The sequence below is a fragment of the Dama dama genome, chromosome 13, assembly GCF_033118175.1.
Source record: "Dama dama isolate Ldn47 chromosome 13, ASM3311817v1, whole genome shotgun sequence".
Classification (NCBI taxonomy): domain Eukaryota; kingdom Metazoa; phylum Chordata; class Mammalia; order Artiodactyla; family Cervidae; genus Dama; species Dama dama.
Window position 1 is genome coordinate 64518368 of NC_083693.1, and position 16525 is coordinate 64534892.

The 16525-nt window shown below is 52.8% G+C and overlaps 1 protein-coding gene and 1 non-coding gene across 3 annotated transcripts in view; one reads left to right on the top strand and one right to left on the bottom strand.

Moving 5' to 3' along the window:
* Window positions 1-971: 971 nt before the first annotated feature.
* On the bottom strand, window positions 972-1044 carry TRNAG-CCC (transfer RNA glycine (anticodon CCC)). Its single transcript has one exon. It is a non-coding gene; the product is annotated as a tRNA-Gly (tRNA).
* A 6153-nt stretch (window positions 1045-7197) lies between these two features.
* Window positions 7198-16525, top strand: part of RIN3 (Ras and Rab interactor 3) — a 133354-nt gene continuing 124026 nt past the window's right edge. The window contains exon 1 of one of the 2 annotated variants that reach the window (XM_061159320.1): window positions 7198-7509. In XM_061159320.1, coding sequence (XP_061015303.1) covers window positions 7466-7509 — 44 coding nt within the window. In that variant the 5' untranslated portion in view covers window positions 7198-7465. Of the gene's footprint in view, window positions 7510-7878; window positions 8007-16525 lie in introns of those variants that run through there. The other variant, XM_061159319.1, reaches the window with a different exon arrangement.

The window sequence follows — 16525 nt, forward strand, 5'->3', positions numbered from 1 at the left end:
AAACTAAGATCATGGCATCTGGTCCCATTACTTCATGGCAAATAGATGCGGAAACAATGGAAGCAGTGACAGGCTTTATTTTGGGGGGCTCCAAAATCACTGCAGATGGTGACTGCAGCCATGAAATTAAAAGACACTTGCTCCTTGAAAGAAAAGTTATGACCAATCTAGACAGCATATTAAAAAGCAGAGACATTACTTTGCCAACAAAGGTCCCTCTGGTCAAAGCTTTGGTTTTTCCAGTAATCATGTATGAATGTGAGAGTTGGACTATAAAGAAAGCTGAGCAGTGAAGAATTGATACTTTTGAACTGTGGTGTTGGAGAAGACTCTTGAGAGTCCTTTGGACTGCAAGAAGATCCAACCAGTCCATCCTAAAGGAAATCAGTCCTGAATATTCATTGGAAGGACTGATGCTGAAGCTGAAACTCCAATACTTTGGCCACCTGATGCAAAGAACTGACTCATTTGAAAAGACCCTGATCCTGGGAAAGATTGAAGGTAGGAGGAGAAGGGGACTACAGAGCATGAGATGGTTGGATGGCATCACCAACTCAATGGACATGAGTTTGAGTAAGCTCTGGGAGTTCGTGATGGACAGGGAAGCCTGGTGGGCTGCAGTCTATGAGGTCGCAAAGAGTTAGACATGACTGAGCAACTGAACTGAACTGAGATAACAGATGCATTTCCCTAATCTGGGCTGTGAGTTATATGAGACAAGACATTTCCTTCAGTCCTCAAGGTTTCCTGTCACTCAAACCCAAAAGCATCTTCCTATGGCATATCTCATTCCACCAGTTTGAAATCTCCTCAAGGACAGGCCTTCCATGTCCTCCCAGAGCCTCACTGGTGTCATAATTAGTAGACTGTATGAATTAAAGACATTCTTTTTTTTCCCCTAATATTTATTTAGCTGCATAGGGTCTTAGCTGAGGCATGAGGGATCTCTTGTTGCAGCATGAAGATTCTAGTTTCCTGACCAGGGATCGAACCTGGGCCCCCCACATTGGGAATGCAGAGTCTTATCCACTGGACCACCAGGGACATCCCAATTAAGGATGTTCTTGACCCTAATTTTAGCTCATCTTCTGACAGCACAAAGCAGGGACAAATCAAACGATGAAACAGGACTCAGAAATGGAGCAGGCTTTCTCCTTGGTTACAAGTCTTTTTATTTAAACAATAAGAGATTATTAAGTGCCTGCTATTTGCAAATCCCTCCTTTGATTGATGAGGGGATAGAAAAAATTTTTTTAAAGAGGGCATATTCCCTGCTCCTAGGGAGCTGGCATTCTCATGCTAAGGATAACAGAGGGATGAGGAACATCATAGTGTCTAGAACTATGTAACGAGTGTGGGTTAAGAGGGCACTTCAGTAGGGAGCATGCAGGCTTCAGAGAGGAACCTGGAGTCAGATGAACCAATGCAGTGACTGGGCAGGAGAAAGTTTCTCTAAGAAAGATCTTGAAAGCTTTCAGTTTCTGCCACAGTGAAGAGTGGGGCTGGCCAAGGGCAAGTGGGACACCAGACAAGAAGCTTCCCCAATAATCCAGATTGGAGGTTGCTTTAAAAGTTTCTTGGGGTGTGTCCTCACGAGCACCCTTGCTCTCTGAGATTGCCAACCCCTCGCAGCCAAGACGATAATCAGATGATTTCTCCAGAGAACTGGGAATTGGGACTGTGGGATGCTGGTCAGTCTCTATACAGAGGTGACTGAGACTAGGAAACTTGGGGGTTGTGGGGTTGTCTGTCTACAGAGAGGAGGGAAGAAAGACAGGGACCTGCAGCTAGAGGACAATGAGGCAGAATGCCAGAGACTGGGATTAAAGATACCCTGCTTGGTTCTAGGGGACAGAAAAGCGTGTTAGGCGCTCAGTTGTGTCCGACTTTTTGCAACCCCATGGACTGAAGCCCACCAGGTTCCTCTGTCCATGGGATTCTCCAGGCAAGAATACTGGAGTGGACCAGGATCTCCTGCATTGAAGGCATATTCTTTAACAGCTGAGATATCAGGGATGCCCTTATAAAAAAAAAAAAAAAAAGAATACTGGAGTGGGTAGCCATTCCCTTCTCGAAGGGATCTTCCTGACCCAGGGATCGAACCTGGGTCTCTTACATGGCAGGCAGATTCTTTACCATCTGAGCCACCTGGGCCAAACATTATCTATCAGGATCCCATCCCTTCTGGATCCATGGAATCCCTGTACACCTGTGGGTTCCACCAGGCACAGCTTCACACGAGTCAAATTCACCTTCCTGCCACATGGAGTCTCAGAGTGGCTGAAGGTACAGAAGGTCTGGTCAGATCCTAAGCCAGCATCCATAGGATAACTGGGCTTTTAGAAATGCTTCTTTAGTCAGGGTCATGTTCCAGAAATCTGATATAGTCCTATAAAAATCCAGAGTCCCAGTTTTTACTCTTTTTTTAAATTGTAAGGCCCTTTATGCACAGGCCCTCATTCCTGCTGGGCGTCTGTCGGGCAGAACTGAGAAAAGGCTGCCACTTCCTCCAGAGCTGGATTCTCAGGTCACCCCAGGCCCCACCCAGTCGGGGCAGACACTGTGTTCCTGGCTGACCCAAAGTATACTGATGGATTTTGCAATAATAAAGTTTTTCTCCACCACTTTCAACATATTTCACCAAAGTAACAGGGAACAGAGATGTCGGAGCTCTGGTGGGGGAAGGAGGTCAGAAGATGGAAAAGCCTCAGGAAGAGAGCTGTTTTCTGTGTCTATCTTTGCAAAACAAAATTGTCCCAAACATTTTTATTATATTTCATGATTTTCCCAGTCAAGAATTCAGGTAGGACTTGTCCAGTGATTCTCCTGGTCCATGTGACATTGACAGAGGTCACTGCATGATATTTGGCTAGCAGATGGGCTGGTTTGGAGGATCCAAGATGGTTTCACTCATCTGTCTGGTCCCTTGGCTGATTTGCCCAAGATTGCCTGCCAAAGTCCAGTAGGATTTGAGCTCATTTTGTTTGATTCCACAGTTTTGCCCTCCTGTCCTCCCTGACCCCAGTCCTTCCCCACACCCCAGGAGGCTGACCCACAGGGACTCCACACCTATAGGGACTGACCAATAGGCTCCCAAACCCTCTGGCTTCCAGCTGGCTTTGGCGACTGAAGGGCCCACTGCTTGCTGGAGGTTGGAGGGAGGGAAATGATTCAGATTATTTATTTTCCTAGCTGCATCTCTGGACTGAGGGTCCTTGGTCCACTCCCTAGGTGATCACTCTACAGGACAGGACTCTCTGCTTCTGGGTCTGGTAACCACTCCTTCTTGTCTTCAGTCTGAGGAAGATAATAGACCTAAGAGTGATAGCACAGTCCCTTTTACTTCCCACTACACATTTATTAAATCCTCCTCATGCACATGCAACGGTAGCCCACCAGGCACCTTTGTCCAGGGGATTCTCCAGGCAAGAATACTGGAGTGGGTTGCCATGCCCTCCTCCAGGGGATCTTCCCAACCCAGGGATTGAACCCAGGTCTCCCGCATTGCAGGCGGATTCTTTACCGTCTGAGCCACCAGGGAAACCCAAGAATACTGGAGTGGGTAGCCTATCCCTTTTCCAGGGGATCTTCCCAATCCAAGGACTAAACCCGTTTCTTCTGCCTCTCCTGGATTGCAGGCGAATTCTTTACTACTTAAGTCATCAGGGAAGCCCTATTCAATTTATCCTTATCAGAAGTACCTGTGAGAGCTGACTAATTCATTTGTGCTTAGTCATAGCACAAATAATTGTTAATACTTATTGAGTACTTACTACATGCCAGGGTCTGTTCTAAGTCCCTTACGTACATTAGTTCATGCAACAGTCACAGAATCCCTATGAGGTAGGTGTTATTACTATCCCATCTCACAGATGAAGAAATTGAGTCACACAGAGGTGAAGTAGTTTGCCTAAGACTACACAGCCACTGGAGAAGGCAATGGCAACCCACTCCAGTACTCCTGCCTGGAAAATCCCATGGACAGAGAAGCCTGGTAGGCTACAGTCCATGGGGTCTCGAAGAGTCAGACACAACTGAGTGACTTCACTTTCACTTTTCACTTTCATGCATTGGAGAAGGAAACGGCAACTCACTCCAGTATTCTTGCCTGGAGAATCCTGAGGACAGAGGAGCCTAGTGGGCTGCCGTCTATGGGGTTGCACAGAGTCGGACACGACTGACGTGACTTAGCAGCAGCAGCAGCACAGCTGCTAAGTGGCAGAGCTAGGATTTGAACCCTGGCCGCCTGACTCCAACCCCTACTCGTGACTTAACTACTCCATATACTAGGAAAGAGTAGTTACTAACTTTTAACTACTCCATAAACTAGGAAAAGTTCTGTTGAACAAATACCCTCTGTTTCCTCAATATCTGTAATTCAACTCAGAGCAAGATTTTGGCAAGTTTTGAAAAATAAGACTGTGCTGTGAAATGTCTTTCTTTGCTAATCGTCCCCAGAAACTCCAGCAAGGTTTGGAGTTAACCTCCTGAAGGTGACTTTCCCCTGCAAATTCACACATTCCACCTCTGGATCAAGCCTCACCTGAGTGGAGGGAGGGGAAGGTGGAGGAGCTTGTGGAGGTGAGAGCTACCCCAGGAGGACCCAGAGAGGCAAAGCAGCCTTTTCTATCTGGGGGCAATAAGTTGAAGTTTTACCTCTGCTTTCCTACAGCCCTGCCACAACTGGACATCCTCCAGACCCAGCAGGGAGTGGAAGGTGGAAGGTGGGGCTGCAGTCACGGACAGCTTGGAGTCTTTGCCTGATGGTTAACAGAAACCTGACTGAGATTTGGCTTGAGTTTTTAGAAACGGAAAGAAAATATAAAGGACTATATTGGTTCTTATACATGAGATGTCTAATGGTGCTTTAAGCATCTCAGAATCAAGACCTCAAAAGATGTCATTAGGGCATAGTCTCTCTCTGCATTGCTTTCCTTTCTTGACTGTCTTTTGAGCACAATTTTACCACATGGTGGCTCAAGTAATCACTGGGCTGCCCCAAGCTTACGCTCTCCCAGGATAAGGCCAACTTGTGGTTGGGGGAAGACTGCTGGTATTTCCTGATAGCGCCAACATAAAGTCCCAGTGAGGGATCTTATTGGCCCAGCTTAGGTCATGTGCTCATCCATGAGCCAATCACTGGGCCTGGTATGTATAGGGCTCTGATTGGTCAGATTAGATTGGTGTATGTCCTCTACAGTGGGGGTAGAATCTGGTTATCTCTGCATGACCATAACTGAGGAGGGTTGATTCCTTAAACGGAAACCAGGTCCTGGGGTACTGTTAACCAGAAAAGGTGAGGGTAGAGGAAGAAGCTTGTAGGCGTAAACAGCTGGAGATTTTCACTTCCCACAGGAGTCCTCAGATTCATTCCAGGGAGAGAAGTGGGGAGTGTGAGGATTTGAGAGGAAAGGGGGACCCAGGAAGGAATCTAAGGGCTAGCTTGGCAGAGGCCATGACTAAAGGGGGCTGCTCAGATTCCAATCTTGCAACATCCTCCTCCACAGTTACCAGCAACAAGGTCAGTGTGGGGCCTTATCTGGTGTCCACTGGAGGAGTTCTATCTTCACAGAGGAGGTGAGGAGCAGGCCTTGTGGAGGCCTCTGGGGGCCATGGTTAGAGCCCTGGAGATGGTTTCATGGAACCCAGGCTTTGAAGAGCTTGTCCTGAGTTTCTCATACATGGTCCAGGGAGCGGAGTGAGTGCAAGTCGCTGTCATGTTCAACTTTTTGCGACCTCATTGACTGTAGCCCGCCAGGCTCCTCTGTCCATGGGATTTCCCAGGCAAGAATACTGGAGTGGGTTGCCATTTCCTTCTCCTGGGGATCTTTTGGACCCAGGGATCGAACTCGGGTCTCCTGCCTTGGAGGCAGATTCTTTACCATCTGAGTCACCAGGGAAGCCCACCAGGGTGCTGAGGGAAACCTTTATTTGTGGAGGCCACGGAAGAGTGCAGTTACTCGCAATCCAGATCAGCCTAGAAGGACCTGGAAGACTATTCTAGGTGTGAGAGTTGGATGGACCCTGGGGCCCAGGGAGCCCTGGGAGTGGCCTACAGGCTTGTTTTAGCAACAGCAGAGGACTAATAATAATGGCACCCTGGAGTGCCCCCCTCACCCGCTCCCCTTTATACATATCACTTCTACAGATGAGCAAGCAGGGGTAGGGAGGGCAAAGAGGCCTCGCCTCCGAATGCTTTCCCCAGAGCCCTGGGCCTCAGCCCTGTGGCACCTTACCTTGCCGTGTGCCTCCCGCAAGTCACCTCCTTTGTCTCAGTTTCCTTATCTGTGAAATAAAGATGTTAGACCAGAGGGTCTCAACGGGGATGCCTGTGGCCACCAGGGATATTTGACAATGTCTGGAGACGTTCTGGGGTTGTTACAAGGAGAGTGTGATGCTACAAGCAGAGTGGGCAGAGGCCGTCCTACAAGATACAAGACGGCTCCAACAACCAAGCATTATCTGGCCCCAAATATCAATCGTGCGGAGGCTGAGGAACCCTGCATTAGACTGAAGTCGCTCTGCAGGGTTCAGTGCTGACCAGTCACTGTGAGATGTTCTGAGGGCAGCCCAGGCTCAGGAGGCATTTTTGAGTGCCCAGGCGTTTCGAAGAGAGGCCTCCTGGTCCCACTAGAGTAGCTGTAGTTGTATTTGTGTAAACTGACTGGCTTTCTCCCTCTGCTTGGGTCTAGGCTTAGTACCTAGAACAGGTGAATTAGATGCCTGGCTTGACGGAGGAATAGACTGCCTTGTGAGTAGTGAGTTCACCGTCAGTGGAGGCATTCAAGAAAAGGGAGCGTGGCCACCTGTCAGAGACGTGGAGGAGGCGCCCTGCCTCTGGTCTGGAGCTGTCCTATGGCATTTTGAGCCTCCTTCGGGCAGGAGGTAAAGCGCGAGAGTGCTCTGCTTAGAGCTCTCCGCTTCCCCACCTGCCGGTCCGGAGCGGAAACGCCTTGCTTCCCACGGGACTCTCCACCAAGCTGCAAACTTTTCTCCAAGTTTTTCTCCCGGGTCTCCGGGAGCCGCCAGAGCGGCGCAGGCAGCACCCAGCGGCTGGGCGCTCCGACACGCCACCGCCCGCCGCCAGGCCCGGCCCAGCCCAGGGGGCGCGGCTGCGGGGGCTTCCGAGGGCCCCTGGGGGTGGGTGTGGGGGGCTCCGGGCCGCGAGCCGCTGCCGAAAAGCTTTTGACAAAAAAAACCCTTGACCACCAAGGCCAGCCTCTTCCTGAAAGCCCCGCTCGCTCCGATACAGGAAGTGGAGGGAGCGAGGGCCCCAGAGCGCGGCGGCGGCGGCGGCGGCGGCGGCGGCGGTGGCTTCCCTACTCCGCGCGGGGCTGGCGGCGGTGCCCGCCCGGGCCCTTCCCCAGGGCAGCAGCGCCAGGGGCATGCGGGCGCCCGGGTCCTCGCGGCCCGCGCCGCCCGGCGCCTGAGCCCCTGCCTTCACCGTCCCGGAGCTACCGGCGGCATGATCCGACGAGCCGGGGCGCCCGAGCGCGCGGACCCCGTGGGGTAAGTGCGGAGCCGCGGCGCCCCTTTCTCCCTCGGTGTCCCCGGGCCCTTCTCGTTCCGCGTCCCTCCCGCCCCCGAGAGCGCTCGAAACTCCGGAGTAGCCCGGCCGCAGGACTTCGGGGTGCTGGACTGAGACCGAACCCCTGGCCGCGACTCGGGCCGGTCCCCCCGGTACTGCGCGGAAGGGGGCGGCCCTAGTGCCTCTGCAGGACCCAAGACTTGGCGAAACTTTAAAACCCAGATGTCGCTCGCCGGAAAACCGGCCGGCACGTCCGGGGCTAGGTTGGTGGGTATCTGAGGGTCGTCTCTATCTGTCAGAGCCGAAGAGGAGGGGCTTTGTGAACGCGGCCCCCTCCCCGGGTTCTGGTCCCGCCTGAACTTCAGATGCGATCATTCGCGGGCCGGGCCCCTCCAGCCTCCCGCGCCCGCCGCTTCGCCTGTGTCCCGCCCGCGTCCTCGGATGCTGGCCGCGCGTGGGGCCGAGGACCCGGGTCCCCGTAAGTTTGGACACGCCCGCGGCCTAATAGCCCACCCGCCCGCCTAGACCGAGGACCCACCGGGATCCCCTCCCCCACCCCTCTTGCGGATTCCAGGACGGTGACCTTCGGACCGGCCTTTGCGAAGCCTGGGGCTTGGGGAGGGTCCAGGGCGCGCGAAGTGCGCGTGGCCTTAGGGATCCCCTACGGAAGGGAGGAGGCGCTGCTTGGAATGCGTGAAGCCAAACCGGTTTGGGAACCGGCTTTCGGGAGGGGTCTCCAGCGTCTCGTTTCATGTCCCCCACCCCCATCTCGCACCCTCGGACTTCTGGACATTGCTCAGGGCTGCGCTCCGAAGTAGATTCTCTCGAAAGGCCCAGCCCAGCTGGCGCCCAGGGAAAGCTTCAGTGGGTTGAAGAGGTTCCCGTTCAGAGGCGGATTATTGGGCAAACCTCTTAGAACCTTTCTGAGGATTAAGGATGGTGGACGCCCTGGGGGAAGCCAGGCTCGAGCTACTTCTGTGCTGGACACCCAGTTGCTGCCTGGCTTAGCTCTGTGACCTCAGCTCCGCCGGCCTCAGTTGTCCCCAGTGTTAAAACAGAGTGACCGGCTGTTCTCCGGCAGCCCCGAATTGGGGAGCAGTTGGAGGTGACTGGCCCTAGGCTAGTGGGAGGGGTGTCTCAGAGGGACCTGGGAGCACTAGATCCTAATGCCTCCCCTCCTCCCCCTCCCCCATTTCCGTCCCAGCCTGGATCCTTTCCCTTGGAAGTGGAAAGACGAATGTCATCCGCTGGAGGAACTGGAAATTCTGTTGGGGAGGGCGCCCCCACCCCCAGAACCAAATATCTACCGCACCCAATATTGATGGGTGGACCTAGGAGGAGATTCCCAGGGAGGAAGAGGAGGTGAGGGGCCCGGGTCCCGACCTCTGTGACTTCCCATATTTTCCCCAGGTTGACCTCTCTTTAGCCACTTCCTCTTGCCTTTCTCTGTTTATTACTGGGTCAGTTATTAACACTTAACCCCTCTGTGCCTCATTACTTACCTAGAAAATGGCGATAAGTAATAATTACCCTTCAGAGTTGTTTTGAGGATTAAATGAGATAATGCATAAGAAGTTTTGCACCTGTGGCGGAGGGCAGACTTTTAATAGTTATTATTATTACTGCTATTATCATTTGTTGATAATCTGTTTGCCGACTGCTTAACTGGGATGGGACCGGCCTTGGCCTCATTTGTAAAATGGGGGTAATAATAATACCTGCTTCTTAAGAGTGTTATGAGGATTGGATGAGTTACTATTTAAGTAGCTATCCACAGGCAGCCAAGGATTAACACACCAGTACAAGCTTACTTGGAGCTGTGTGGGGCCCATCCATCACAAATATTAATTGAATATTGGTTTGTTGCTAAAAAAAAAAAAAAAAAGTTGCTTTATTTAAGAGGATCTTTGAGGTCGGAAGAGTTCCGAGATAGTATTTCATTTAACCTTGTGCTCAGTACAGGAATCCTATTGACAATATTCTTGAAAGGTACTTGCATACCTCCAGTGATGGGGAACTTAACCACCACTATGGTAGTCTTTCCAATAAATATCAGAGAAAGTCTGCCTTCTTTAACTTGTACCATTATAAACCCTGTTCAGAGGGGCCCAATCCTTCTTCACTCTCAAATACTAGAAGGCAATTCTTAGTCTCACTCCTGCATCCTCTGTCAGCCCCTGAGCTGCATATCTGCCTGTGTTACAGTACCCAAAGATGATGAGGGGCAATAATCTATGACCCCCTCACCCCCAGGCCTCCCCCAGAGCCTGCAGACCACTCAGGGCTGGCTTCCAAGTCTTCAGCTGATCTCAGCTTTCCACCCAGCTCCCAAAGCCCCCTGCTCCTCGCTGGCAGGAGATGGATGTCCAGACAGCTAGGGGAATGCCTCCCACCCCACACCCAGGGGCTCGGAGAGGGTGGCTTGGATGTCAGCCCCCTGGAACAGGAGTATGAGGATCTTGGCAAGCAAGCTCCGTCTGCTGCTTATTGGAAACACCGGCTGGGGAGAAGGAAAATGCAGACAGGCTGCCCAGTACTCTGGATGCAGACACTTCTCTTCCTCTATGCATTCAGTGTTCGTTCCACAAGTAGTATCTGCATTAGATGGAGGGGGGGGCCCAGCCTTAAACCAAGCCCCTGCCGCTTGCAGCAGACCTTCCCAGAAGGAAAGACAGAAAGTCAGGGTTAGGGGTATGGGAGCCCAGGGGGGCTGTTCTGGAGCAGGTGGTTAGGGAAGGCCACTCCAAGAAGACCGTGTTTAGCCGAGATCTGAAGGAAGTGGGGAGAGTGAGTCAAGCCCCTGGGGGGGTGGGGCAGGGGGGTGGTTGGTATGTCTGATACGGGGAGACCAGGGAGGCTGGAGTGGAGTCGGGGAGAAGAGGACAGAAAAAGGCTAGCTGGTGGGGTACAGGCTTTGGAGGGTGCTCTAGGTGAGAGGGGGCCTTGGGTGGGGTTCACAGAGGGGTGGATTTGGTGGATTTGGTGGATTTTGTATTTGGATTGTATTGAGGACAGATTGTGGGGGGAATAGGGGCAAGAAGCAGGGGGAGCCCTGTGGTGGCCGGGAGAGAGGGCTGGAGCCGGGGCAGAGGACAGTGGAGACATGAGAAGCTGGAGGCCCAGGCTTCGCTGGTGGATTGGAGGTGCGGTGAGGCTGCAGAAGCTGTGACTGCCAGGCGACCAGACGCCGAACTGAGTGTCGGGGTCACTGGGGATGTGTGTGCTCAGAGCCCATCCACTTCCCCCTGTTTGATAAATTAAGGGTCTGTTTAAGATTTTGTTTGAAAAAAGAGCCTACTCTTGGAAAAAATGTGGCCATCACAGACCTCATCCAGTCCCTTCTTATGACCAGGAAACGGAGACACAGAAAGAGGAAGTGACTTACCCAAGATCAGGGGAGCTGGGCCCAGAACGCGGGACTCCTGAACCTTGGGCCTGCAAGGGGTTGCCCGGGCAAGGCCCCAGGCTTGAGAGAGCCCTGGCTGTCTCCCTTATACCTGATCCATAGTAGGGGTCCTGCCAAATGCCTCAAGGAGCCCCTCAACCACTTCCAGCGCTAGGATGGGGGCTCTTCCTGGGTGAGGCCCACCCAGAAGAGGATCCAGTGATGAATTCAGGGTCCCAGCTACCTCTCTGCTCACTGACCCCGGTTTCCTTGCCATCAGGGGCTAATGCTCCCAGATGGTCCTGGCTGGCACTCAACTGGGATACCCACCCCCTTCCAGACCCTAAAAGAGACTCTGACCCACAGGAAGCAAATGATACCTCACCAGCTTAAGCAAAAGGTACCTTCCTTCACTTCAGACCCTGAGAAACCCCAGTGCACCCCTGGGAAGTGAAAAGACACCCCTGGGAAGTGAAAAGACACTGCTGGGAAGCACATAGGAGGGCAGGGAGTAGGGGTGCAGGGGCTGCTTAGGATGGGAGAGTCTCAGCACGTTTACCCCTGGCTCCCTGCCCATCATCCCCCCCACTTGACAGGCCTTATCCTGGGCCCGGGTCCCGATTTTGTCATCTCTACTGAGGCAGCAAGTGTTAAAATACAATGAGATCACCTGCATTTTAATCCAAGAGATCAGGAAATCAAGTCAGAAACCAACCAGGAACGGGCTTGATATTTGAAGGGAGCACGCACCCCGGACCCCCAGTCTGCTGTCTCAGGTCTCCCGGGAGCTCCTTTTTACAGACAAGCGTCTGGGCTGGCCTGCGGCGAACTCAGTGGGCCTCCCAGCCATGGGCCAGAGCAGAGGGAAGGGAAGAACAGGTCCCAGACAACCACAAACCCCGTCCTTCAGACCCGCTCACAGATTCCATCTGTCACGGCGAGATTCTGTCCTGAGAGGCGTCCCCTCGGTTGTGTCATCCAGGCAGTGACACATAAGCGGAAGTGGGTGGGCAGCCGGGGAGAGGGTGGGGGGCAGGTTCGGGGGAGAGAAGTGCCCGAGCAAAGGCTTTGAGGTGGGAAGTGTAGAGTGGGCCCGGGAGGGAAGGAATCTGCCCCCCAAGTTATCAGGCAGTGGGGTCGAAGGGAGCAGGGAAGGCCAGCTTTGGCCAGGGAGAGATTGGCAGGAGCATGAAGAGGACTGCTCATGGGGCCCCATTCATTGCCCAGGTTACTCCAGGGGTTCAGGGCACCTGTGTGCCCAGAAAGAGCCCAGTTATGGGGGAGGTGACCCAGAAAAGACCTAGGCCAGCTCTGGATCACACATAGACATGCATCTTCGCCGAAAGAATGGGGTCAGCTGCGTGTACAGGATCTGGGGGGACCCTGGCTGGTCAGGAAGGTTTGTGGTCCTTCCCATGAGAAGCTGGGAAAATGATGTATTGTGGGGGTGTGTGTGTGTGTGTGTGTGTGCCTGTGCATGTGTGTATGCCTATCAGTCAAGGTTGCAAACTATCTTTTCCTGGGCAGCACTGTTCCTTATTCTGAGATTAGGTCTTCTTCCTGTATTAAGCCTCCTTTCTTTTATGAAATGATTGGGCACATTGACAGTAGCTGTTAGTTTTTAATGTCTTTTTGTCAAAATAAGAAGTTGCCGGAGGAAAGTCTAAGAAGCACTGCTCGAGCTGCTTCAGTGGAATTTATCCATTTTGTCTACCCTTCACGTGAGAGAGTCAGCCTGGTGATACGGTCCTTTGCTGATTTTGAAGATGCTTCAGGACTTGTGTGCTAAGAACATCAGTAGGGCTGGAGGATATCCTAGGGTCCCACGCTGTTCTGGGGTTTGGGGTTTTCTCTAGGGAGCAAGTCCCTTACTCTCCCTGGGCCTCAGTTTCTCTACTGAAAAATGAACTCAGTGATCTCTAAGACCCTGCTCCATCTTACTCAGTGATTCCCTGAATTACTGGCCAACAGGCAGCAGAAGCTGGTATCCTGGAGTGATATGGGAGTGCCAGTTGGAGATGAGACAGCTCTCCTTTCCCCCGATATTCCTTCTAGAACCATTTAGAACATACTTTCATGAGAGACAAAGACCCGGAAAGGAGACTTCTGGGTTGTCACCCTGATCAAGTGCCTGGAAGAAAGTGTCTTTTCACTGGTGTGGGGTGATTTTTGAAAAACTCATTTTGAAAAAAAAGAAGTGTACTGGTTTGGGGAGCCCGCTTTGGGGAGAGGCCCCTGGCTTCCTGGTAGCACTGGCCGCCTGGTCGGTGAATTGGGAAGGCTCCTTGGAGGGGCTTCTCTGAGTGTGAGTGGCTATGCATGAGTGGGCCCTGCTCTGGCCCGCTGGTGTGGGAGCCGTGGGGGCGCGGACGAGGGGGCAGGTGGCCTGGTGTCAGGCACGGGGTTCCTGGCTGGGAAGGCTGCTCCTGACAGGGTTTGAGAGGGGCACGGTCTGAGGAAAGGCCCAGGACGGGGGGCTGGACAGGCCCTTCAGCTGAGGGAAGGGGTTCCCTGCTAGGCAGGCCCAGCCTCCCCACAGCACCCCCACTGTTGCCCCGACAGAGCCAGGCCGTCCGTATGCAGGAGGGAGGGGGGCCCGAGGACACAGTGTACCTGCTATACACACACACACACACACACACACACACACACACACACACACACACACACACACACACACACACACACACACACACACACACACACACACACACACACACACACACACACACACACACACACACACACACACACACACACACACACACCCTCCTGCCGGGGTGGCCTTAAAAGAGAAGAAAGGAGGTGGGTAGGTACAGAGGAGGCCTTCCCTTAGCTGGGGTGTCTACAGGGTAGTGGGAGGGCCTTACTGACCCCACACCCGTGTGGCCGTCAGCCTCAGGCCTCGGAGAGAAGGATCTGGAAGCCGCCATCATGACTGCTGCCTCTGTCTCTCCCCACCTGCCCGTGAGGCCCCCGAGCAGCCGCACACGGGTCCCGAGGCTGGAACAGCCCTGGGGGGCAGGCGCTCCGAGAGGGGCGGCAGGGCCCCTTGCCCCCTCTTGCCCGTAGCTCCTGGGGGTGCCCCTAGCTCAGTCTGTATGTGTTTGAAGACCTACCCAGCCTGCTGTGAACTGTCGGTTCCCTTTTAGAAGAAACGGCCTCTGGAGCGGTTGTGGTCAAGGCCTGTTGTTGCCGTCTGTGCATAGCATCAGCGCTCGCTCAGGCCACATCCTATGGGGAAACGGCACCCGCCCGAGGTCAAGGCCTGCTGCCTACCCGACCTGGGACCAGGCAGTGTGAGATTCCTCTAGAACCGGGCTCCACCCGCCAGCCTGGAGCCCTGGGAGGCCCAGGATCCCAGGAGAGGGAGCCTGGAGTGGTGAGGGGCTGCCCTGGAGGGACTCTCCTAGGGAACACTTACCCCCATGAACGTGGCCCCCACTTCATCACTGACTCTGGGATCTTTATCAAAGCCAAGAAATTTTTATTCCCTAGTTAAGAAATGGGACTTCAAATGCCAGACACCATCCCAACTCTGTGACTAACATTCAATACGAGGTGTCAGGGCCTGATGAAAGGGCCTGTTTCCTCAAGGCAGAAAGAGAAGAAAGGGGAATGGAGAGGGACAGCCCAGCAGAAGAAGAGGAGACCCCAGGGGTAGCAGAAATGCATTCCCCTCCTGCACGGATTTTCCCAGGGCTGGGTTCCCTCCCTGGGTTAATAAATGTGCATCTTCACCCACCTCCAGGCACCAAAGAAGTAAAGGACTTTGCGTCTGAAATTCACAATCTGACGATCTCTGGCTAAAGGAGAAAGCTCTCAAGAAGGAATACACTGGGGATCTCTTTCCCCACCCACCGTAGCCCCAGCCCCCTTAATCTCAATCACTGACAGAGATGGATACTGTACATTCCCCTGGGGGTGATGCAGTCCCAGGGCTTCTCAGGTGGCGCTCGTGTTAAAGAACCCCCCAATGCAGGAGACATCAGAGATGTGGGTTTGATCCCTGGGTCAGGAAGAGCCCCTGGAGGAGGGACTGGCAGCCCACTCTAGTATTCTTGCCTGGAGAATCCCCAGGGGCAGAGGAGCCTGGCATCCTGGTGGACTACAGTGCATAGAGTCGCAAAGAGTCAGACCATGACTGATGCGACTTAGCATGCACGCATTGCGGTTCAAAGCAAAGACTTACCTCTCTATCAGTGGCACCTGATGACAGCATTTATGATGCTTGCTTCTTTCTGTTCATGTCATTTTGACAGAGCAACTGTCTAAAGTATATTCAGGGTTTCTTTCCCCAAAGAAACCATTGGGGAAACCAGTGAAATCTCAGCCATTCTCACCTATCCACCCATGCACCCAGCTCTCCGTCTCTCCATCCCTTTTTCCCTCCATCTGTTCCCCCACTACACCCGTCCGTTCAGCAAATATTGGTTGGACATCTAGGAGTTTTCAGTTCATCTCCTAGGGGAAGTGAAATATGCACCTAAGTATAGGGCACTGTGTACAAAGGGGCTGAGGCTCTGTTACACTTGGCTGTGGTGAGCTGGAAGGACGCCCTGGCAGAGATGGTGTCTGGATTAGGTCTTGAAGGATAAGTAGGATTTTTTAAAAATTTGTATTTATTTATGTATTTATTTTCAGCTGTGCTGGGTCTTCATTGCTTTGTGCAGGCTTTCTCCAGCTGTGATGAGCTGGGGCTGCTCTTCGTTTTGGAGCACGGGCTCTAGGGCATGTGAACTCCGTGGCTGCAGCTCCCGGACTCTAGAGCACAGGCTCAGTAGTTGTGTGCATGGGCTTAGCTGCTCCACCGCACGTAGGACCCTCCCGGACCAGGGATCGAACCCGTGTCTCCTGTACTGGCAGGCAGATTTCTTTACCACCAAGCCACCAGGGAAGCCCTGGGTGAGTGGGATTTTAACTGAAATCGGGAAGAAAAGCATGAAGAGGGAAAGTAGAAAGGACAGGCTGTGTGGGGGAACTCTGAAGAGCCTGGTTTGGGGACAGGGAAGAAGGGTTCTTTGTGCCATGGGCCTGGAGAGGGAGTTGGGGCCATGTGGCTACAGGTGAAGGAGCTGAATTTGACCACAGGTCTGCTCTGCCTCTTAGAGCTGGGCAACCCCGGGCAAGTCACTGACCTGTACCTGCCAGGACACCTTCCTCTTCCTCCTCTGCCAAGCAGGGCGATGATCCCTGCCTTGCAGGGTTCTTACATGAGAGGATATTCTTAGTTATTTGGGCTGTGAGACCAGGTAAGGGCTGCTGCCTGTCTGTGTATGGTATGTGTATGTGTGTGTGTGAGCCCGTGTGCACACACATGCTGTTGATTTTCAAAGCAATATTTTATATCTGAAAAAGTTCACACATAGACATAAAAAATAGTAAAATGTAAAGCATCAAGCACGTCATCTTTTTGAGGCTACGCCCAGTCCAAGTACATGTTTGTTTAACTTCCATCTCTGGTACACGGTTTTGAGCTATGTGTATTTGTTAGTTTGTGTTCCTCCTTTTTTACTGAGTGTTATTTCCTATATGTATTTCTGCATGCTGTACTGTGGAGGTATGTTGCCTACCTATCATCTTTGAAGACCTCATCATATTATGATCATATT